The 25,243-nt window shown below is 38.7% G+C and overlaps 1 protein-coding gene and 2 pseudogenes across 12 annotated transcripts in view; 2 read left to right on the top strand and 1 right to left on the bottom strand.

Annotated features, from left to right (window-relative positions):
- Positions 1–25,243, bottom strand: part of DOCK3 (dedicator of cytokinesis 3) — a 711,354-nt gene that overhangs the window by 588,099 nt on the left and 98,012 nt on the right. For all 12 annotated transcript variants that reach the window (XM_016941175.4, XM_016941180.3, XM_054681895.2 and 9 more), the window contains exon 2: positions 19,374–19,457. In XM_016941175.4, coding sequence (XP_016796664.1) covers positions 19,374–19,457 — 84 coding nt within the window. The remainder of the gene's footprint in view (positions 1–19,373; positions 19,458–25,243) is intronic.
- On the top strand, positions 10,110–10,832 carry LOC134806962 (zinc finger protein 652-like; annotated as a pseudogene).
- LOC104005602 (zinc finger protein 652-like) lies at positions 11,131–11,737 on the top strand (annotated as a pseudogene).

Here is a 25,243-nt window from a genome sequence, read left to right as displayed (position 1 = left end):
GTATCCCTAGCAGGAAAACTGAGTATTATGCACATAACTCTGCAGATCATGGGCAGTGCTTGGTCAAGTTCCTTCTATGGCACTGTGGTTAAAAGACTACAGACCATTCCATAGCGAGACCTGGTTTTTCTCTACATTTTGCTCTTTTTCTCTGTGAAGTATGACTCTTGCCTCAAGATCTGGTTGCCTGGCATGGTTTTTCCAGCATTGTTAACTAAATCTCTTGATATATTTCCCTCCTCGCATGTAACAGATTCCACCTGTGATCAATACTTTCTACCTAACAGCTATCGCTTAACTGCCGTATATTTTTGCATGTATTTATACTGTGGTCAGAATACAAAATGAGCTATTCTTTCTCTGTTCTTCATTACAAGAAGAGTTACATATGTGTTACAGTTTTTTGTATTCTTTGCCTAATTCTCTGACTGCTGTGCCCCATAATTTTCATAAATTTCTCTATCTGTAATTCGTCATTAGATTTGAAAATACGATTAATGTTCATATTAAAGGTTGAAACAATTAAAATTGAAAATGGGCAAATAATCTGAACAAACATTCTCAAAAAAGACATATAAATGGCCAATAAATGTATGAAAAAATGCTCAACATCATTAATCATCACAGAATTGCAAACAAAACCAACAATGAGGTATCATCTCACCCCCAGTTAAAATGGCTATCATCAAAAAGACAAAAATAACAAATGCTGGCAAGGATGCAGAGAAAACAGAACCCTTATATGCTGTGCTGGAGATGTAAACTAGTATACCACTATGGAGAACAGTACGGAGGTGCCTCAAAAATACTACAAGTGGCTCTTCCAGAACACAGAAGCAGAGAAGCCTCTGCAGTGCTGACATTTAGCTGGAAAGGTGCTGCGCCTTGGGTCTCATCTGCTGTCCGGGACAACAGAGAGGACAAGATGACCAACCAGACACAGCTGAACCACCAGTGCAGTCAGAGCCTTGCAGGGCACAAAGCAAGGCAGACCCACCCCTTCCAATGCCCTGCCCTTGCACCAACGCTGCCACAGGAGTGAAACTAGGCCTAGAGAAGAGCAGACTCTCCCACTTTCTGAGTGACTACCCCATAACACACAGGCCTGCGCCTGACAGCGCCCCACCTCCATCCTCACACCACCACCAGCACAACCATTTGCACAGTCACCAGCAGAAGCACCCAACCTCCCCCCAGCCATACCGCCTCTTCCACTGTGGTGAATGCCTGCACAAAGGCAAGAACCTCGGCATTCACTAGCACCCTGATGCAGCAGTGTGCACTCTGCCATGTTGTCACTGCTGCTGCTGGCAGCACATGCAAACAAACATGGATCCTGCTGCCACCACACTACAAAATGCACTCCAATTGGAGTGTAAGTGACCTGTGGTCCAGGAGCACCTCAGCCCCCACCCCCACCAGCACAGTGGATTCCTAACCTCAAGGAGTCAGAGAGCAAAGTCAGGACACAACAAAAGTCACCCAGAGTTAGAGCATGCAGCCCAGAAGTTGTGAGTGAGCATTAGCCCCCTAAAATCTTCTGCAAACTAAGCCAGTCGGCTGAATTCACCTTATACCGCAATCAAAACCCTCAAGGTCATCAACTAGGATAAAAGTAAAAAAAAAAAATCTAAAGGTCAGCAACTTCAAAGACTGAAGAAACATCAGCCCACAAAGATAAAAAGAATCAGTGCAATAACTCTGACAACTCAAAAAGTCAGAGTGCCTTCTTTCATATAAACAACCACACCGGCTGGACGCGGTGGCTCACGCCTGTAATCCCAACACTTTGGGAGGCCAAGGTGGGCTAATCACCTGAAGTTGGGAGTTCGAGACCAGCCTGACCAACATGGAGAAACACCGTCTCTACTAAAAATACAAAATTAGCCGAGCGTGGTGACGCATGCCTATAATCCCAGCTACTAGGGAGGCTGAGGCAGGAGAATAGCTTGAACCCGGGAGGCAGAGGTTGCAGTGAGCCAAGATTGCACCATTGCACCCCAGCCTGGGCAAGAAGAGCAAAACTCCATCTCAAAAAAAAAAAACAAAAAAAAAATGGCTGGGCATGGTGGCTCACGCCTGTAATCCCAGCACTTTGGGAGGCCGAGGGGGGTGGATCACGAGGTCAGGAGATCCAGACCATGGTGAAACCCCGTCTCTACTAAAAATACAAAAAAAAATTAGCTGGGCATGGTGGTGGGCGCCTATAGTCCCAGCTACTCGGGAGGCTGAGGCAGGAGAATGGCGTGAACCCGGGAGGCGGAGCTTGCAGTTAGCCAAAATCACACCACTGCACTCCAGCCTGGGGGACAGAGCCAGACTCTGTCTCAAAAAAAAAAAAAATTAACCACACCACCTCTCCAGAAAGGGTTCCCAATGGGGCTGAGATGGCTAAAATGACAGAAATATAATTCAGAACATGGTTAGGGAGGAAGATCATTGAGATAACAGAGTATGTCGAAACCCAACCCAAGGAAGCTAAGTATCACAATAAAATGATACAAGAGCTGAAAGTCAAAATAGCCAGTATAGAAAAGAATGTAACTGACCTGACAGAGCTGCAAAACACACTACAAGAATTTGATAATGCAGTCACAAGTATCAACAGCAGAACAGACCAAGGTGAGGAAAGAATCTCAGAGCTTGAGGACTGGGCTTCTGAAATAAAACAGTCAGAAAATAACAGAGAAAAAGAATGAAAAGGAAGAAAATCTCCAAGAAATATGGGCTTATGTAAACAGACCAAATCCAGAGGCCAAGGCAGGCAGATCACGAGGTCAAGAGATCAAGGCCATCCTTGCCAACATGGTGAAACCCCATCTCTACCAAAAATACAAAAATTAGCTGGGTGTGGTGGCATGCACCTGTAGTCCCAGCTACTCAGGAGGCTGAGACAGGAGAATCACTTGAACCCGGGAGGCAGAGGTTGCAGTTAGCTGAGATCATGCCACGGCACTCCAGCCTGGCAACAGAGCAAGACTCCATCTCAAAAAAATAAAAAAGAGACAAAATCTATAACTCATTGGTGTCCCTGAAAGAGACAGGGAGTGTGTAAGAAACTTGAAAAACATATTTCAGGATATGAACAATGAGAGCTTCCTCCAACCTCGACAGGCCAACATTTAAATGCAGGAAATGCAGAGAACCCCAGTAACATACTTCACAAGAAGATCATCTCCAAAATATATAATCATCAGATTCTCCAAAGTCAAAATGAAAGAAAAAATGTTAAAGGTAGCTAGAATGAAAGATCAGGTAACCTACAAAGGCAAACCCATCAGACTAACAGTGGACCTCTCAGGAGAAACCCAAGCCAGAAGAGATTGGGGGCCAATATTCCATATTCTTTAAAAAAAAAAGAGAGATTCAAACCCAGAATTCATAGCTGGCCAAACTGAGCTTCACAAGCCAACAAGAAATAAGATCCTTTTCAGACAATCAAACACTGAGGAAATTCGTTACCCTCAGACCCGCCTTATAAGAGCTCCTGAAGGAAGCACTAAATATGGAAAGGAAAGACCACTACCAGCCACCACAAACACAAACTTAAGCACACAGACCAGTAACACTATAAAGCAACCACACAAACATGTCTCCATATTAACTAGCTAACACCATGATGACAGGATCAAATCTACACATATCAATAATAACCCTGAATGTAAACAGGATAAATGCCCCAATTAAACGGTGCAGAGTAGCAAGCTAGACAAAGAACCAAGACCCATTAATATGCTGTCTTCGAGAGATCCATGTCACATGCAAAAACACCCACAGACTTGAAATAAAGGGATGGAGAAAAATCTACCAAGCAAGACAAAACAGAAAAAAGCAGGGGTTGCAATCCTAATTTCAGACAAAACAGACTTTAAACCAACGAAGATCAAAAAAGACAAATTAGGGCATTACATAATGGTAAAGGATTCAATTCAACAAGAAGACTTAACTATCCTAAATACATATGCACCTAACACAGGAGCACCCAGATTCATAAAGCAAGTTCTTAGAGACCTACAAAGAGACACAGACTCCCACACAACAATAGTGGGAAACTTCAACATGCCACTGACAGTATTCAATAGATCATCAAGGCAGAAATTAACAAAGGTATTCAGTACTTGAACTCAGCACTGGATAAAATGGATCTGATAGAAATTTCCAGAACTCTCCACCCAAAAGCAACAAAACATACATTCTTCTCATTGCCACATCACACACATTCTAAAATTGACCACATACTCGGACACAAAACACTCCTCAGCAAATGCAAAAGAAGTGAAATCATAGCAACCACTCTGTCAGACCACAGCACAATCAAATTAAAAATCAACACTAGGAAATTCACTCAAAACCATACGATTACACATAAGTTAAATAAACTGCTCCCAAATGACTTCAGGGTAAATAATGAAATCAAGGCAAAAATCAACAAGTTCTTTGAAACTAATGAGAACAAAAATATAATATACCCAAAATCTCTGGGACACAGCTAAGGCAGTGTTAAAAGGAAAATATATAGCACTAAATGCCTACACCAAAAAGAAAGATCTGTCTCAATCTAACATCACAACTAAAAGAATTAGGGAGCTAAGAGTAAATCAAGCCCAAAGCTAGTAGAAGACAAGAAATAACCTAAATCAGAGGTGCACAGAAGGAGAGGAAAACATGAAAAACCATTCAAAAGATCATTGAAGGCAGGGGTTGAATTTTTGAAAAGAAAATTAATAAAATAGGCCAGGCAAGGTGGCTCACACCTGTAATCCCAGCACTTTGGGAGGCTGAGGCAGGTGGATCACGTGAGATCAGGAGTTCGAGACCAGCCTGACCAACAAGGCGAAATCCCGTCTCTACTAAAAAATACAAAAATTAGCTGGGTGTGGTGGCACATGCCTATAATCCCACCTACGGGAGGCTGAGGCAGGAGAATCACTTGAAGCCAGGACGTAGAGGTTGCAGTGAGCTGAAATCATGCCACTACACTCCAGCCTGGGCAACAAGAGCAAAACTCTGCCTCAAAAAAAAAAAAAAAGAAAAAGAAAAAGAAAATTAATAAAACAGATAGATGGCTAGCTAGACTAATAAAGAAGAAAAAAGTGAATATCCAAATAAACACAATTAGAAACAGCAAAGGGGATATTACCACTGACCCCCAAAAAATTCAAATAACCATCAGAGACTATTATGAACACCTCTATACCTATAAACCAAAAAATCTGGAAGAAACATTTACATTCCTGGACACATACCCCCTCCCAAGACTGAACCAGGAAGAAACTGAATATGTGAACAGACCAATAATGAGCTCTGAAACTGAATTTTAATAAACTTCCAACCAACCAAAAGAGGCCAAGGACCAGACAAATTCACAGCCAAATTCTAACAGATGTACAAAGAAGAGCTGGTACCATTCTTACTGAAACAATTCTAAAAAACTAAGGAGGAGGGACTTCTCCTTGACTCATTCTATGAGGCCAGCATCATCCTGATATCAAAACCTGGCAGAGAACAGGCCAATATCCTCGATGAACATCAATGCAAAAATCCTCAATGAAATATTCGCAAACCAAATCCAGCAGCACATCAAAAAGCTTATCCACTATGACCAACTAGGCTTTATCCCTGGAATGCAAGATTGCTCTAACGTATGCAAATCAATAAACGTGATTCATCACATAAACAGAGCTAGAAACAAAAACCACATGATCATCTCAACAGATGCAGAAAAGGCTTTTGGTAAAATTCAACACCATTTATGTTAAAAACTCTCAATAAGCTTGGTGAAATAGTAACAGATATCTATGACAAACCCACAGCCAACGTCATAACCAATCTATAAAGCTGGAAGCATTCCCCTTGAAAACCGGCACAAGACAGAGGTGCTCTCTCTCACCACTCCTAGTCAACATAGTATTGGAAGTCCTTTCCAGAACAATTAGGCAAGAGAAAGAAATAAACAGCAACCAAATAGGAAGAGAGGAAGTCAAACTACCCATTTGTAGATGACAGGTCCTATACCTACAAAACCCCACAGTGTCAGCCCCAAAGCTCCTTAAGCTGGAAAACAACTTCAGCAAAGTCTCAGAATACAAAATCTACGTGCAAAAATCACTAGAGTTCCTATACACCAACAACAGCCAACTTGAGAGCCAAATCAGAACAGAATCTCATTCACTGCCATAAAAAGAATGAAATACCTAGAAATATAGCTAACCAGAGAAGTGAAAGATGTCTACAAAAGGAACTACAAAACATTGCTCAAAAAAAAAAAAAAAAAAAATTCAGAGATGACACAAACAAATGGAAAAATATTTCATGCTAACAGAGAAGAATCCATATCATTAAAATGGTCATACTGCCCAAAGCAATTTACAGATTCAATGCTATTCCTATCAAACTACAATGACATTCTTCACAGAACTAGAAAAATCTATTTTAAAATTCACATGGAACAAAAAAAAATCCCAAATAGCCAAGGAACAAAAAAATATCCCGAATAGCCAACGCAATCCTAAGCAAAAAGAACAAAGCTGGAGGCATCATGCTACCCAACTTCAAACTATACCACAGGGCCACAGAAACTAAAACAACATGGTACTAGTACAAAAAACAAACACAGAGACCAATGGAAAACAACAGAGCACCCAGAAACAAGGCCACACACTTACTACCATCTGATCTTCAACAAACCTGACAAAAACAAGCATTGAAGAAGACTCCCTATTCAATAAATGGTGCTGGGATAACTGGCTAACCATATGCAGAAGATTGAAACTGGACCCCTTCCTTACACCATGCACAAAAATCAACTCAAGACAGATTAAACATTTGGCCAAGTGCAGTGGCTCACACCTGTAATTCCAGCACTTTGGGAGGCCGAGGCGGGTGGATCACCTGAGGTCAGGAGTTCCAGACCAACCTGGCCAACATGGTAAAACCCCATTTCAACATGGTGAAACTAAAAATACAAAAATTAGCCAGACATGGTAGCATGCACCTGTAGTCCCTGCTACTTGGGAGGCTGAGGCAGGAGAATCACTTGAACCCGGGAGGCAGAGGTTGCAGTGAGCCGAGATGGCACCACTGCACTCAATCCTGGGCGACAGAGCAAGACTCAATCTCAAAAAAAAAAAAAAAAAAAAAAAGATAGATTTAACACTTAAATGTAAACCCCAAAACTGTAATAGATCACCTAGGCCAATACCATTCGGAACATAGGAACAGGCAAAGATTTCATGACAAAGGCACCAAAAGCAATCACAACAAAGGCAAACATTGACAAATGGGATCTTATTAAACTTAGGAGCTTCTGCATAACAAAAGAAAGTATCAACAGAGTAAACAACCTACAGAATGGGAGAAAAATTTTGCAATCTATCCATCTGACAAAGGTCTAATATCGTCTACAAGGAACTTAAACAAATTTATAACAACAACAACAAAAAACATTAAAAAGTGGGCAAAGGACATGAACAGATGCTTCTCAAAAAAAGACATTCATGTGGCCAAGAAGCATATGAAAAAAAGTATCATTGATCACTAGAAAAATGCAAATCAAAATCACAATGAGATACCATCTCACACCAGTCAGAATGGAAGATCATCGCCCAGGCACACAGTCATCAGGTTATCTAAAGTCAAGACGAAGGAAAGAATCTTAAGAGCTGTGAGGCAAAAGCATCAAGTAACCTATAAAGGAAAATTTATCAGATTAAAAGCAAATTTCTCAGCAGAAACCCTATAAACTTGAAGGGATTGAGGTCCTATCTTTAGTCTCCTTAAACAAAACAATTATCAGTCATGAATTTTGTATCTAGCAAAACTAAGCTTCGTAGATGAAGGAAAGATAGTCTTTTTCAGACAAACAAATGCTGAAAGAATCTGCCACTACCAAGCCAGCACTAAAATAACTGCCAAAAAAACAAAGCTCTAAATATTGAAACAAAAACCTCAAAATACACCAAAATAGAACCTCCTTAAAGGATAAATGTCACAGGACCTGTAAAACAATAGCAAATGAGAAAAAAACAAACAAGGTATTCAGGCAAAAACCACAATGATGAACAGAATAGTACCTCACGTCTCAATACTAACACTGAATGTATGGCCTAAATGCTCCACTTAAAAGATACAGAATGGCAGAATAGATAAGAATTCACAAACCATGTATCTGTTGTCTTCAAGAGACTCACCTAACATATAAGGACTCATATAAACTTAAGGTAAAAAGGTGGAAAAAGATATTCCATGCAAATGAACACCAAAAGCAAGCAGGAGGAGCTATTCTTACATCAGATGAAACAAACTTTAAAGCAAAAGCAGTTAAAAAAACACAAAGAGGGATATTATACAATGATGAAAGGACTAGGCCACGCATGGTGGCTCATGCCTGTAATCTCAACAGTTTGGGAAGCCGAGGTGGGCAGATACTTGTGGCCAGGAGTTCCAGACCGGTCTGGCCAATATGGCGAAACCCCATCTCTACTAAAAATACAAAAATTAGCCGGGCATGCTGGTGCATGACTATCAGTCCCAGCTACTCAGGAGGCTGAGACACAAGAATCGCTTGAACCCAGAAGGCACAGGTCACACCACTGATGACACCAAGATCACACCACTGCATTCCAACCTGGATGACAGACAGAGACTGTCTTAAAAACAAACAAACAAACAAAAAAGATTTAAAAACTAGTCCAACAGGAAAATATCAGAATCCTAGATATATATGCACCTAACACTGGAGCTCCCAAATTTATAAAACAGTTACTACTAGACCTAAGAAATGTGATGGATGGCAACACAATAATGGTGGCGGACTTCAATAATCCACTGACAGCACTGGACAGGTTATTAAGACAGAAAGACCACAAGTAAACAATGGACTTAAACTATACCCTAGAACAAATGGACTTAACAGATATTTACAGAACATTCTACCCAACAACTGCAGAATATACATTGTAATCATCAGTACATGGAACATTCTCCAAGATAGATCATATTACAGGCCACAAAACAACTCTCTATAAATTTAAGAAAACCAAAATTACATCAAGTACTCTCTCAGATCACAGTGGAATAAAATTGGAAATTAACTCCAAAAGGAACCCTCAAAACCATGAAAATACATGGAAACTAACCTGCTGCTGAATGATCATTGGGTCAACAATGAAATCAAGATGGAAATTAAAAGTTATTTGAACTGCATAATAGTGACACAATCTATCAAAACCTCTGGGATGCAGCAAGAGGTGCTAAGAGAAAAGTTCTTAGCATTAAACACCTACATCAAAAAGTCTAAAAGAGAAAAAGGAAGACAGTCTAAGGTCACACCTCAAGGAACTAGAGAAACAAAAACAAACTAAACCCAAACCCAGCAGAAGAAAAGAAATAACAAAGATCAGAGCAGAACTAAATGAAATGGAAGCAAACAAACAAAAAAGAAACAATACAAAAGATAAATGAAACAAAAACCTCGTTCTTTGAAAAGATAATAAAGGGGGGTGGCCAACAAAGGAAGGGGACGGGGCGGGCACGCGCCCTCGCAGCCACTCGCCTCCCTCCCTGCACGTATATCCACACACCCACCCCCCTCCCCTGCCTCCCTCCCTGCGCTCTGCCCACCCTGCTACCCTCCTTGCCCTCAGGCACTCAGAAGGAAGTCCAGAGACATGGGAGCGGTGGCCACATAGCACTGTGGCCAGCAGCCGAGGCCAGGTCTGAGGAGCAGCCCTGAGGACAGACATTGGGCAGGAGTGAGGGGCCGGCCTGGCTGGAGGTTGTGACTCTGGCTACAGTCCCCCCACTGCAGGGAAGGACTGCCAAGGCATTGATCTAGGCGGTGGAGGTGGCCGGCCCAGATAAGATGCACCAAGTCCCTTGTTGTTCTCTTCAGAAGAAAAATCACTAGTGGTCTGCTCTTGCCATAATACCAAACCTTTTTGACTTATGCTTTGGTGCTGCAACAATGGAAGAATTCAGTTTCCAGGAATATCTTTTTTTCATTTGAGTGATTCTTAGGGATGGAAAAATATTTTAGTCTTAATAATTACCTTGTTTTAAAGCTATTTTCTTTACAGTCTGAACTGCTTAATAAATTGAGTCATTTACCAATGAGGCACACAGCCACTTCTTGTCAGGAGCTGGTTGAAAACCGTGCTGTGCCTGTAGCAGGAATGGCACAAGATGATAGCCGTCATGGGCAAGTGCCATCCAGCTTTCATCATGGTGCCACAAGGAACTTGACCTGTCCACCAAAGTGTAACAAAGGGAACCAGGAAGTCCTTATTCTGTGTTTGTGGACACCAAGATGAGCAAACTACATCTCCATGAAACAGAAGAACAGCCACATTTCAGGGAGACAGGAGCAGAGTCTGATGTGCATGCTATTAAGGAAGACCAGGAGAATTCTGATGACACAGAAGAGGAGGAGGAAGAAGAGGAAGAAGTCTTTTACAAAAGGGAGCAGATCATAGTGGAGGTAAACCTTAATAATCAAACATTAAATGTACCTAAAGGGGAAAAGGGTACCTCTTCTCAATCCAAAGAGACTCCTGTTCTTAAACAATGAGGAGGAAGAGAGTGAGGAAGGGGCCACAGATAACAGCAATGACTATGGAGAGAATGATAAGCAGAAGAAAAAGGAGAAGATAACAGAGAAAGTCAGCGTTACAGAAAGAAGAACGAGGAGAGCTGCCTCTGTTGCTGCAGCTACCACTTCCCCTACTCCCAGAACTACAAGAGGTTGCAGGAAGAGTGCAGAGCCACCTAAGCGTAAGAAGCGGGCCACAAAGGAGCCTGAAGCACCAGTGCAGAAAGCTAAGTGTGACCTGTGAGAAGTGCCCCAGGGTTGTTTTTTGTTTTTGAGACAGTTTTACTCTTGTTGCCCAGGCTGGAGTGTAATGGCACGATCTCGGCTCACCACAACCTCCATCTCCCGGGTTCAAGCGATTCTCCTGCCTCAGCCTCCCAAGTAGCTGGGATTACAGGCATGCATCACCACGCCCAGCTAATTTTGTATTTTTAGTAGAGACGGGGTTTCTACATGTTGATCAGGCTGGTCTCGAACTCCTGACCTCAGGTGATCAGCCCGCCTCAGCCTCCCAAAGTGCTGGGATTACAGGCGTGTGCCCCAGGGTATTTAATGCTCACTGGTGTCTGGAGAAGCAAATGAACATTACTCATAGGCACATGCAGATTTGTGATAAATGTGGCAATAAGTTTGTCCTGGAAAGTGAGCTATACCTTCACCGGCAAACAGACTGTGAAAAAAACATTTAGTTTGTTGCCTGTAATAAATCATTCAAGAAACTGGATCCTTCATGAACATATCAAGATCGTCCATGGATATGCAGAAAAGAAATTTTCCTGTGAAATTTGTGAGAAAAAATTCTATGCCATGGCTCATGTGCGAAAACACATCGTTGCACACATGAAAGACATGCCATTTACATGTGAAACCTGTGGAAAATCATTCAAATGCAGTATGTCACTCATGGGGCACTCCCTGCAGCATTCTGGAGAGAAGTCCTTCAGATGCGAGACCTGTGACGAAAGGTTTCAGTACAATTACCAGCTACACACCCACATGAGCATCCACATTGGGCACAAACAGTTCATGTGCCAGTGGTGTGGCAAGGATTTCAACACGAAGCAGTATTTTCACGAACACATGAAAACAAACACTGGAGAGAAACCCTTTATGTGTGAAATCTGTGGCAAAAGATTTCATAAATCATAAAGGCCAGAGTAAGGACAACTTTAAATCATAAAGGCCAGAGTGAGGACAACTTTCTGCGGCAGTTGGCAGAGAAGAACAGTTCAGCACAGCATCATTAACATCCATCTCCTTAAGCGTGTTCTCCAGGAGATAAGTTCCCATGTGTTAGTGTGCAAAGAAAGAAATGGTGGACGTTTCTTTAGTTCTCAGACTCTCCTTGGCCTCCACTAAGAGTTCTGTGGTTGTCACTGAAACAACAGATCTAAGGAAATAAACAAGAAGATTACCTTGAGCTCACAGAGGGACTGTCATCTAAACCAAGGGAAACACCAAACTAAAGCCCAATATGCTTGCATTTTCTGGTGACTTTTGTAAGTTTCAAATACTCAGACTTCTGGAATTTTATAATTTCATATCAGCTGATTAAAGAAAAAAAGAAAAGATGAATAACACTGATAGACCATTAGAAAGATTAACCAAGAAGAGAGAAAATCCAAATAAGCTCAATTAGAAACAAAACGAGAGATATTACAAGCAATACCAAAGAAATACAAAAGATCATTCAAGGCTACTATGAACATCTTTATGGGCACAAACTAGAAAACCTAGAGATGGACAAATTTCTGGAAATACACGACACCCTTAGATTAAACCAGGAAGATACAGAAACTCTGAACAGACAAATAACAAGCAGTGAGACAAAAATGGTAATTAAAAAAAAAAATGCCAACAAAAAAAGTCCAGGACCAGAAGGATTCACAGCTGAATTCTATCAGCCATTCAAAGAACTGGTAAAAATCCTATTGAAACTATTCCAAAAGATAGAGAAAGAGGGACTCCCTAAATCATTCTATAAAGCCAGTATCACCTTAATATCAAAACCAGGATAGGACATAACAAAAAAAGAAAACTACACACCAATATCCTTGATGAACATAGATGTAAAAATCCTCAACAAAACACTAGCTAACTGAATCCAACAGCATATTAAAAGATAATCCACCATGATGAAGTGGGTTTCATACCAGGAACACAGAGATGGTTTAACATAGGCAAGTCAATAAACGTGATATACTACATAAACAGAATTTAAAACAAAAATCACATGATCATCTCAATAGATGCATAAAAAGGATTTGACAAAATCCAGCATCCTTTATGATTAAAACCCTCAGCAAAATTGGCATAGAAGGGACATACCTTAATAAAAGCCATCTATGACAAACCCACAGCCAACATTATATTGAATGAGGAAAAGACAAAAGCATTCCACCTGAGAACTGGAACAAGACATGGATGCCCACTTTTACCACTTCTCTTCAACATAGTACTGGAAGTCCTAGCCAGAGCAATCAGACAAGAGAAAGAAATAAAGGACATTCGAATTGGTAGAGGCAGTCAAATGATCACTGCTCACCAATGACATGATCATATACCTAAAAAACCCTAAAGACCCATCCAAAAAGCTCCTAGAACTGAAAAATAAACTCAGAAAAGTTTCAGAACACAATCTTTTTTTTGAGATGGAGTTTTGCTCTTGTCGCTCAGGCTGGAGTGCAATGGCACAATCTCAGCTCACTGCAACCTCTGCCTCCCAGGTTCAAGCAATTCTCCTGGCTCAGCCTCCCAAGTAGCTGGGATTACAGGCGTGCACCACCACCCCCAGCTAATTTTTGTATTTTTAGTAGAGACAGCGTTTCGCCATGTTAGCCAGGGTAGTCTCAAACTCCTGACCTCAGGTGATCTGCCCGCCTTGGCTTCCCAAAGTGCTGGGATTATAGGTGTGAGCCACCGTGCCTGGCCACAGGATGCAAAATTGATGTGCACAAATTTGTAGCACTGCTACACACCAACAGCCACCAGGCTAAGAATCAAATCAAGAACTCAACCCCTTTTACACTAGCTGCAAATAAAATAAAATAAAATACTTAGGAATATACCTAATCAAGGAAGTGAAAGACCTCTACAAGGAAAACTATAAAACACTGCTGAAAGAAAACATAGATGACACAAACAAATGGAAACACATCCCATGCACATGAATGGGTAGAATCAATATTGTGAAAATGAACACACTGCCAAAAGCAGTCTACAAATTTAATACTATTCCCATCAAAATATCACCATCATTCTTCACAGAACTAGAAAAAACAAATCTACAATTCATATGGAACCAAAAAAGAGCCCACATAGCCAAAGCAAGACTAAGCAAAAAGAACAAATCTGCAAGCATCACATTACCCTACTTCAAACCATACTATAAGGCTATAGTCACCAAAACAGCATGGCACTAGTATAAAAATAGGCACATAGACAAATGGAACAGAATAGAGAATCCAGAAATAAACCCAAATACTTATAGCCAAATGATGTTTGACAAAGCAAACAAAAACATAAAGTGGGGAAAGGACACACCCTATTCAACAAATGGTGCTGGGATAATTGGCAAGTCACATGTAGAAGAATGAAACTGAATCCCCATCTCTCACCTTATACAAAAATCAACTCAAGGATGGGTGCAGTGGCTCATGCCTGTAATCCCAGCACTTTGGGAGGCTGAGGCGGGAGGATCACTTGAGGTCAGGAGTTCGAGATCAACCTGGCCAACGTGGTGAAACCCCACCTCTACTAAAAATACAAAAATTAGCCAGGCGTGGTGGCAGGCACCTGTAATCTCAGCTACTCGGGAGGTCGAGACAGGAAAATCACTTAAACTTGGGAGGCGGAGGTTGCGGTGAGCCCAGATCATGCCACTGCACCCCAGCCTGGAAAACAGAGCGAGACTCCATCTCAAAAAAAAAAAAAAAAATCAACTCAAGATGGATCAAAGACTTAAATCTAAGACCTGAAACCATAAAAATTCTACAAGGTAACATCGGAAAACCCCTTCTAGACACTGGCTTAGGCAAAGACTTCATAACCAAAAACACAAAAGCAAATGAAACAAAAACAAAGATAAATGGATGGGACTTACTTAAACTAAAAAGCTTCTGCACAGCAGAAGAAATAATCAGCAGAGTAAACAGATAATCCACAAAGTGGGAGAAAATCTTCACAAACTATGCATCTAACGAAGGACTAATATCCAGAATCTACAAGGAAGTGAAACAAATCAAGAAGAGAAAAACAAATAATCACATCAAAAAATGGGCTAAGGACATGAATACACAATTCTCAAGAATTGTCCATTGAGAATCTTCTCAAGGAGATAGACAAATGGCCAATGAACACATGAAAAAATGCTAAACATCATTAATCATCTAAGAAATGCAAATTAAAACCACAATGAGATGCCACCTTACTCTTGCAAGAATGATCATAATTTAAAAATAAAAAAAAAGATATTGGCACGGATGTGGTGAAAAGAGAACACTTTTATACTGCTGATGAGAACGTAAACTGGTACAACCACTATGAAAAACAGTGTGGAGATTCCTTAAAGAACAAAAAGTAGATCTACCATTCAATCCAGCAATCCCACTACTGGATATCTACCCAGAGGAAAAGAAGTCATCATACAAAAAAGACGCGTGCACACGCATGTTTATAGCAGCACAATTCACAACTGCAAAAATATGGAACTAGCCCAAATGCCCATCAGTCAATGAGTGCATAAAGAAAACGTGTGGTGGTACAGACACACACACACACACACACACACACACAAATATACACATGCCATGGACTACTCAGCCATGAGCCAAAAAAAAAAAAAAAAAAATCATGGCATTCACAGCAACCTGGATGGAACTGGAGACCATTATTCTAAGTGAAGTAACTCAGGAATGAAAAACCAAACATCATATGTTCTCACTTATAAGTGGGAGCTAAGCTATGAGGATGCAAAGGCATAAGCATGATACAACGGACTTTGGGGACTCGGTGGGGGGAAGGGTGGGAGGTGGGTGAGGGATAAAAGGCTACACATTGGGTACAGTGTACACTGCTCGGGTGATGGGTGCACCAAAATCTCAGAAATCACCACTAAAGAACTTACTCATGTAACCAAACACCACTTGTTCCCAAAAACCCTATTGAAATAAAAAAACTTAATTTTGAAAAGAATTTTTTTAAAAAAGCTACACACACACACACACACACACACACACACACACTCAAAAAATAACAGGTACTGGTGAGACTGCTGAGACAAAAGAATGCTTAAACACTGTAGGCAGGAGTGTAAATTAGTTCAACCATTGTGAAAAACAGTATGGCAATTCCTAAAGACCTAAAAACAGAACTGCCATTCGACCCATCAATCCCAATATTGCATATATACCCAAAGGAATATAAATCATTCTATCATAAAGACATATGCATGTGTATGTTCACTGCAGCACTATTCACAATAGCAAAGACATGGAATCAATCTAAATGCCCATCAATTGTAGACTACAGAAAATGTGGAACATATACACCATGGAATACTATACAGCCATAAAAAAGAACAAGATCCTGTCCTTTGCAGGAACATAGATGGAGCCGGAGGCTATTATCCTTAGCAAACTAACATGGGAACAGAAAACCAAATACCACATATTCTCACTTACAACCGGGAACTAAAAGATGAGAATACATGGACACACAGAGGGCAACAACAGACACTGGGGCCTACCAGAGAATGGAAGGTAGGAAGAGGCAGAGGATCAGGAAAAATAACTAATGGATACTAGGCTTAATACCTGGGTGACAAGATAATCTGTACAACAAACCCCTGTGACATGAGTTTACCAATATAACAAATGTGTACACGTACCCCTGAACCTAAAACAAAACTTAAAATAAATAAATATTTCAAATTAAAAAAAATACTACAAATAGAACTACTATATAGCTGAGTGTGCTAGATCATGCCTCTAATTTCAGCATTTTGGAAGGCTGAGGTGGGCAGATCACTTGAGCCCAGGAGCTCAAGACCAGCCTGCCTGGGCAACATGGCAAAACCCCATCTCTACCAAAAAATACAAAACTTAGCCAGGCCTGGTGATGTTGTGCACCTGTAGTCCCAGCCACTCAGGAGGCTGAGGTGGGATCACCTGAGCCCAAGGAGGTCGAGGCTACAGTAAGCTGTGATGGCACCACTGCACTCCAGCCTGCTGACAGAATGAGACCCTGTCTCCAAAAAAAAAAAAAAAAAAAAAAAAAAAAAAGAAAAAAAAGAACTACTATATGATCTAGCAATCCCACCCCAGTGGGATTTTTTTTTTTTTTTTTTTTGGTCTCAAGATCTCTTTGTGGAGCCACTAGGATTTTATCCAATGGAACAGAAGTCATTATATTGAAGAGACATCAGCACTTCCATGTTTATTGCAGCACTATTCACAACAGCCAAGATATGGAATCAACCTAAGTGTCCAATAACAGATGGATTAAGAAAATATGTTGTATATACACAATGGAATACTATTCTGCCATAAAAAATACTGAAGTCCTGCCATTCATGGTAATGTGAATGGAACTAGAGGACATTATGTTAAGTGAAATAAGCCAAAAAGAGAAAGTTAAACACCTCATATTCTTATTCATACATGGAAGCTAACAAAAAAAACCTGAATGAAGGATACTGGAGGGGAAGGGGAAGGGAGGATTTGAAGAGATTTGTCAAAGGATACAAAATTACAACTAGATAAAAAGAATCAGTTCTAATGTTCTATCCCACATAAGATGACTATAAATAATAATAATATATAGTTTCAAAAAGCTAGAAGGAAAATATTGAACTTTCTCAACCAAAACAAATGATGTTTGGGATAATGGATATTCTAGTTACCCTGATCTGATCACTATATATTATATGCACCAAAACATCACTATGTACCCATGAATACAATTATTATTTGTCAATTAAAAAATAAAAATTTTAAACAGAGCCTGGCACCTCCCCTCACTCTTGCTTTCTCTCTTGCCATGTGATCTCTGCACGTACAGGCTTCTCTTTGACTTTTGCCATGAGTGGAAGCTTCCTAAGGCCCTCACCAGAAGCAGAAGTTGGTGTCATGCTTCTTGTACAGCCTACAGAACCATGAGGCAAATAAATCCCTTTTCTTTATAAATTATACAGCCTCAGGTACTCCTTTATAGCAAAACATAAACAGAGTAAGACAGTAGGTATTCTTGTCTCACTTTTAGATCTCAGTGAAAACTCTTTCAATATTTTATGACCGAATGTGATGTTTGCTGCAGGTATTTTAGTAGCTATCATTTATTAGATAAAGAAAATTACCTTCTATTCTTAGTTCCCTTAGAGTTGTTGTCATAAAAGGGTGCTAATTTATACTTCTGTTTTAAGAAAATTTAAAACGGGTGTAGCTCCCTTTCCAGAGAAGTGTACTCCTAAATATATATGATTCCTGGATCATGGTAGGTTACATGTCCTCCCATACCCCTCTTAACAGTAACCCAACTAGATTAGAGCTCCACTCTCATATACATTGGCTCTATACCCACACTGCAACAGTTCTACTTCATTATACCATCTGAGATGGCTTGTAGCCGTACTGAACTGCTAGTCCAGGCTGCCCAAGTTATTTGCCATGGCATCAATTTTGCTTTTGTTAATACTCTGATTTTGTGTAATTTTCCCTATTTTTCCCATAAATCTTATTGATTTAATTACAGATTCTGAAGAACATGATCCATCTCAAGAATGTGTAAATGTTACAGTAGAAATACCCATATATGCCACAGAAGAGGACAGTAGTCAAGTCAAACTACATTTAAACATATTTAGGCCAGGCGCAGTGGCTCACGCCTGTAATCCCAGCACTTTGGGAGGTTGATGTGGGCGGATCAGCTGAGGTCAGGAGTTCAAGACCAGCCTGGCCAACATGGTGAAATCCTATCTCTACTAAAACTACAAAAATTAGCTGGGCGTGGTGGTGGGCGCCTGTAATCCCAGCTACTAGGGAGGCTGAGGCAGGGGAATTACTTGAACCTGGGAGGCAGAGGTTGCAGTGAGCTGAGATCGCACCACTGCGCTCCAGCCTAGGCAACAAGAGCAAGGCTCCCTCTCAAAAAAAAATAAATAAATAAAAATTTTAAAAAATTTGAGGATCTGTTCTAATTAGGACTAAAGATGCCCAGCCAATCAGACAGAAACATACAAATAAATGGACTATAACGTAGTTCTATTCAAAGGCAGCTAAGCATGGGTAGATTACCTATTCATAAAAAATAAGTAAGAGGGCACAAAATATAGTTAGATACAATGAATAAGATCTAGTATTTGATAGCACAATAGGGTGACTACAGTCAGCAATAATTTATTGCACATTTTTTAATAACTGAGGGAGTACAATTGGAACCTTTGCAACACAAAAAAAGGTAAATGCTTGAGATGATACTACATTTACCATGTGATTATTACACATTGTATATCTCTACCAAAGTATCTCAAGTACCCCATAAATATATGTAAAAAATGTGTTCTGACAGCCAGAAATTAATTATCTAATTGTTGCTAATATATTAGAATCAAAAAAGCTCATACCTTTATGCTGAACATAGATCAGGAAGAATTTTATATAACACTATTTCATCATGTGACTAATTATGGCTCCAGAATTATTGCTTATAATATTATTAGCACAAAATAAATGTATATAATACTGCCAAAAATGATCACAATTTATGTGCTTTGTAGGTCCATACTCACCTTCACATTTTTCAAGAATCTGGACTGTTTCTCCTATTTCTAAGACCAACCCTTGAGGGACAGATCCTCGAAAGCTGCATATCACTAGAAAAGCAAGGATAAACACACCAATTAGCATTTTTAAACACTGAGACATGGTCAGAGTCACTGAATTAAGCACTAAATTTTCTTAAATGTATACCTTCCCTTCTTTACTAATTCCTCTTTCTAAAGTGTAAGCCCCTTTCCATTTAATCTACATTTTGAAAAATAATATTAGCAGTTTGGGACAATAAAATACATTGTGGGAAAATTGCTATCCATGAGTGGTGGGTGCATGCGTGCTTGTAGAAAAACATTTCTATTAACAGAGTCTCTGTCCCTTGGATATCCTGTGTTCAAGTGTACTTTTTGAGCAAGTTTGTTATCAATTACTTAAGAAAAAAATAATATTAGGAGCTTCTTATCTACCACAAGCAAACAAATAGATATTTTTTAAAAGAATCATCAAATAAATTTGATTATGCTTTGAAAAGCAGAATTCTCATGATAAAAATGAACAGAAACTAATGAAATAGAAAGCAAATGCACAACAGAAAAAATCTATAGATAACAATCAAAATCCCGTAACTTTTTTAAGGAAGTTGACAAACTGATTCCAAAATTCATATAAGAATACAAAGAATAAAGAAAAGCCCCATCTTACCTCAAAGTAATAAAAGCTATATATGACAAACCCACAGTCAAATCACACTGAATGGGGAAAAGTTGAAAGCATTCCCCCTGAGAACTGGAACAAGATAAGGATGCCCATTTTCACCACTTCTCTTTGACATAGTACTAGAAGTCCTAACCAGCAATCAGGCAAGAGAAAGAAATAAAGGGCATCCAGATTGGAAAAGAAGATGACAAACTGTCACTATTCATCAATGATATAATCATATACCTAGAAAACCCGTCATACAAAAGATTCCTAGATCTAACAAACAAATTCAGTAAAGTAAGGTCTCAGGAACAAAATCAATGTACACAAATCAGTAGCACTGCCATACACCAAAAATCAAGCTGAGAATCAAATCAAGAACTCAATCCCTTTTACAACAGCTGCAAAAAATAAAAATAAAATACCTAGGAATATACTTAACCAAGGAAATTAAAGATCTCTACAAGAAAAACTACAAGGCACTGCTAAAAAAAAGTCACAGATGACACAAACAAATGGACACATATGCCATGCTCACAGATAACAAGAATCAATATTGTAAAAATGACTGTACTGCCAAAAGCAATCTACAGATTCGATGCAATTCCCATCAAAATATCATCATCATTTTTCCCAAGAACTAGAAAAAACAATCCTAAAATTCACATGGAACCAAAAGAGAGCCTGAACAGCCAAAGCAATATTAAGTATCACATTATGGGACTCTGAATTATACTACAGGGCTATAGTTACCAAAACAGCATGATACTGGAATAAAAATAAGCAGTTAGACCAATGGAAAAAAATACAGAACCCAGAAATAAAGCCAAATGGTATTCAACAAAGCATACAAAAACATAAGCTGGGAAAAAAAAACACTGATATGGTTTGGCTCTGTGTCCCCACCCAGATCTCATCTTGAATTGTACTTCCATAATTCCCACGTGTTGTGGGAGGGACCTGGTGGGAGATAACTGAATCATGGGGGCAGTGTTTCCCACACTGCTCTCATGGTATTGAAAAAGTCTCACGAGATCTGATGGTTTGATAAGGGGAAACCTGTTTCGCTTGGCTCACATTCTCTCTTCTCTTGTCTGCTGCCATGTGAGAAGTGCCTTTTATCTTCCACTATGATTGTGAGGCCTTCCCAGTCACATGGAACTGTAAGTCCAATAAACCTCTTTCTTTTGTAAATTGCCCAGTCTTGGGTTTATCAGCAGCATAAAAATGGATTAATACAGACACCTTATTCAATAAATGGTGCTGGGAAAACTGACAAGCCACATGTAGAAGAATGAAACTGGGTCCCCATCTATCACTATACAAAAAACAACTCAAGATGGATAAAACACTTAAATCCAAGACTTGAAACCATAAAAATTCTGCAAGATAACATCGAAAAAACCTCTCCTGAACATTGGCTTAAGCAAAGAATTCCTGAGTAAGACCCAAAGGCAAATGCAACAAAAACAAAAATAAATGAATGGAACCTAATTAAACTAAAAAGCTTCTGCACAGCAAAAGAAATAATCAACAGAGTAAACAGACAACCCACAAAGAAAATATCTGCAAACTATGCAGCTGACAAAAAACTAGTATCCAGAATCTACAAGGAACTCAAATCAGCAAGAAAAAAAATCACATAAAAAACTGGAAAAAGGACATGAATAGGCAATTCTCAAAAGAAGATACACAAACAGCCAACAAACACATGAAAAAAAATACTCAATATCATTAATCCTCTGGGAAATGCAAATTAAAACCACAATAAGACACCACCTTCTGCAAGAATGGTCATAATTTAAAAATCAAAAAACAATAGATGTTGGCATGGAAGTAGTGAAAAGGGAACACTTTTACACTGCTGGTGGGAGTGTAAATTAGTACAACGGCTACAGAAAACAGTATGGAGATTCCTTAAAGAATTAAAAATAGATCTGCCATTCGATCCAGCAATCCCACTACTGGGTATCCACTCAAAGGAAAAGAAGTCATTATATGAAAAAGACACATCCACATGCATATTTATAGCAGCACAATTCACACAATTGCAAAGACATGGAACCAACCTAAATGCGCACTGACCAACAAGTGGATAAAGAAAATGTGGTAAATATACACCATGGAATACCACTTAGCTATAAAAAGGAACAAAATAATGTGTTTTGCAGCAACTTGGATGGAGCTGGAAGCCATTATTCTAAGTGAAGAAACTCAAGAATGGGAAAGCAAATACCATATGTTCTCATCTATAAGTAGGAGCTACGCTATGAGGACACAAAGACATACAGAGTAATAGACTCTGTGGACTTGCTGGAGGGAGGTTGGAAGCGGTTGAGAAATAAAAGACTACATATTGGATACAGTGTACACTGCTCGGGTAACAGGTGCACTAAAATCTCACATTTCATCACTAAAGAACTCATCCATGCAACCAAAACCTACCTGTACTCTCAAAACTATTGAAAAAAATAAGAAGAAACGCCCTGTCAATCTTGAAGAACTTCCACTACCGTAAATCAAGCCTTATAATCTAAAAATTGGTTCTTTGAAAACACTAACATTGACAGACATCTAGAAAAACTAATTAGGAAAAAAGAAAAGAAACAAATTATCAGTATCAGCAATCAAAACATTAAAATCATCATAAAAGGATATTATACAAAAAAACTTATACCAACTAATTTGAAATTTTACATGGGAGACGAATTTACAGAAAGGCAAAATCTACAAAAACTGGCAGAGAAGTTAAAAATTTAAATAGTCCTATATTTATTAAAGAAAAGTTAATCTGTAATTAAAAACTTCCCACAAATGAAATGCCAGGTCCTGATGACTTTATCAGTGAATCTGTCGAAACATCTGAAAAAAATAACACCAATCATAAATAATCTCTTCCAAAGAGGGAATTCATTTTGAACTCAGCATGACAGCAAAGCCTGAGGACATGAGACTAAATGAAAATTACAGGCTAATCTTTCTCATTAATATAAATAAAAACATTTTTTAAAAAACAAAGCAAATCAAATCCAACTATGCATAAAAAGGATGATGCATCATGACCAACTGGGGATTATTCTAGGAATGCAAGATTGGTTTAATATTAGAAAATTAATGAAGGAAAAAAATCATATGATCACCTCTATATATGAAAAAATTGATAAAATTCAAAGTCCACTCATGACAAAAATTCTTAAGAAAATAAGACTAGAAGGGGACTTCCTTAATCTGATAAAGGGCATCTATGATGTGTCTATAGCAAACATCACACACATTGGTGATATACAAAACATTTTATCACTAAGGTTAGGAACAAGAAGAGGACGGCCACTGTTACCATTTCTATTCAACACTGTATGCAGGACCAGTCGATGCAAATAAGGCAATTAAAGGTGTAATAATTGGAAATGAGGAAATAAAATTGTCTTTATCAGCAGGTCTGACTGTGTATGTAAAAAAAATCCAAAAGAATATAGACATAAACTATTACAACAAATACATGATTGTAGCAAGGTCACTAGATACAAGGTGAATATTTTTAAGTCTATATATCAATAAACAATTAGAAAATTAAATGTTTTGAAAATACACCATTTATAACAACATCAAAAAATGCCATGTAACTGGAAATAAATCTAATGAGACATGTAGAAGAACTCTACACAAGAAGCTATAAAATATTAGAGACATTAAAAGCCTAATATAAGCATATATCATATTAATGGATTAGAAAACTCAATAGTGTAAAAATATATATTCTCCCTAAATTGATCATTACATTCACTGCAATCCCAATCAAAATTCTAATAAACTTTTTTGTAGAAATCAATAAACTGATTCTGAAATGTGTATAAAATGCAAAGGATGAAGGAGGTGAACATATACTGATATCAAGCCTCTCAGTTGTAAAGAAAACAAGCTGTGAAAAAATGTATATACCATGAGTCTATTTGCATGTGTATATATGCATATATTTATATTTGATCTCTGCTGAAGACATCCAAACTGCTATTGGTAATCTGTATACTCTGGGAATATTTGGCTATATTTGCAAGTACTTGTAGCATTATAAATCTGTAAATGTTTTAAATCCTCAATGGAAGATAAATTCTGAACAAAAACTTTTCAAATTTTTAAAAATTTTAAAAAGCAGTTCTACCAAGCTCTATCACTTAATATTGTACAGGCTTGGGAATTGTTAAGAAACATCAGATACTCATCGGTGTCTTACTCTGACTACCAAGTGAAAAATAAATGGTCCACCCTAGGATTTATTGCATTGAACCCTCCAAGGTAGAGGGGAAAGGATTAGGTTCTGTAGTCTCAAGTCATTGCAGGTAGCCACAAATTAACAATGATATAGCTGTCTAAGATCAAAGGTGTATTCTAAGCTTGGCTCATAAATAAAACTACAATGAATTGCATAAGCACTTAAGAATTTAACATCAGCAGTTCTTTTACTCGTTAACAAACTCTTTATCGAGGCCCTTACTATTAAATTTCAATCTCTGGAGCACTCACCACCACTCCTGTCTTCTTAATCCACATCACTAATTAACAAGAACATGTAAATTAACAACAGCCTTCATTGTTTAAAATTGAGTGTTTCATGTGTATTCACAGAACCTATGTAAACTTTACATTTCCATAACTATCTTCCTTCTACATTGGCTTTCAAATGATTTTTTTTTAATTAATATAGATCAATGTCATGAAGTGCTTCCCATTTTCCTCTAGTAGTTTTATAGTTTCAGGTCTTACATTTAAGGGTTTAGCCCATTGTGAGTTGATTCTTGTAAATGGTAAGAGATAGGAGTCTAGTTTAATTCTTCTGCATGTGAATATCCAGTTTTCCCAGCATAATTTATAGAAGAAACCATTCTTTCCCCAATGAGTATTGTTGGCACCTTTGTCAAAAATAAGTTGGCTGTAACTGTGGACTTATTTTAGGTTCTCTATTCTGTTCCATTGTTCTGTGTGTCTGTTTTTATGCTAGTACCACACTGTTTGGGATACTACTGCTTTATTGTATATTTTGAAGACAATTAGTGTGATGTCTCCAGCTGTTTTCTTTTTGCTCAGCATTACTTTAGCTATTCAGGGTCTTTTGTGGTTCCATACTAATTTTAGGATTTTTTTTTTCTATTTCTGTGAAGAATGTCATTGGTACTTTGACAGGGATTGCACT

Source organism: Pan troglodytes, chromosome 2 (genome assembly GCF_028858775.2).
Source record: "Pan troglodytes isolate AG18354 chromosome 2, NHGRI_mPanTro3-v2.0_pri, whole genome shotgun sequence".
Lineage (NCBI taxonomy): Eukaryota > Metazoa > Chordata > Mammalia > Primates > Hominidae > Pan > Pan troglodytes.
Note: the sequence above shows the minus strand (reverse complement) of the source record. Positions and strands in the feature narration are given on the sequence as shown.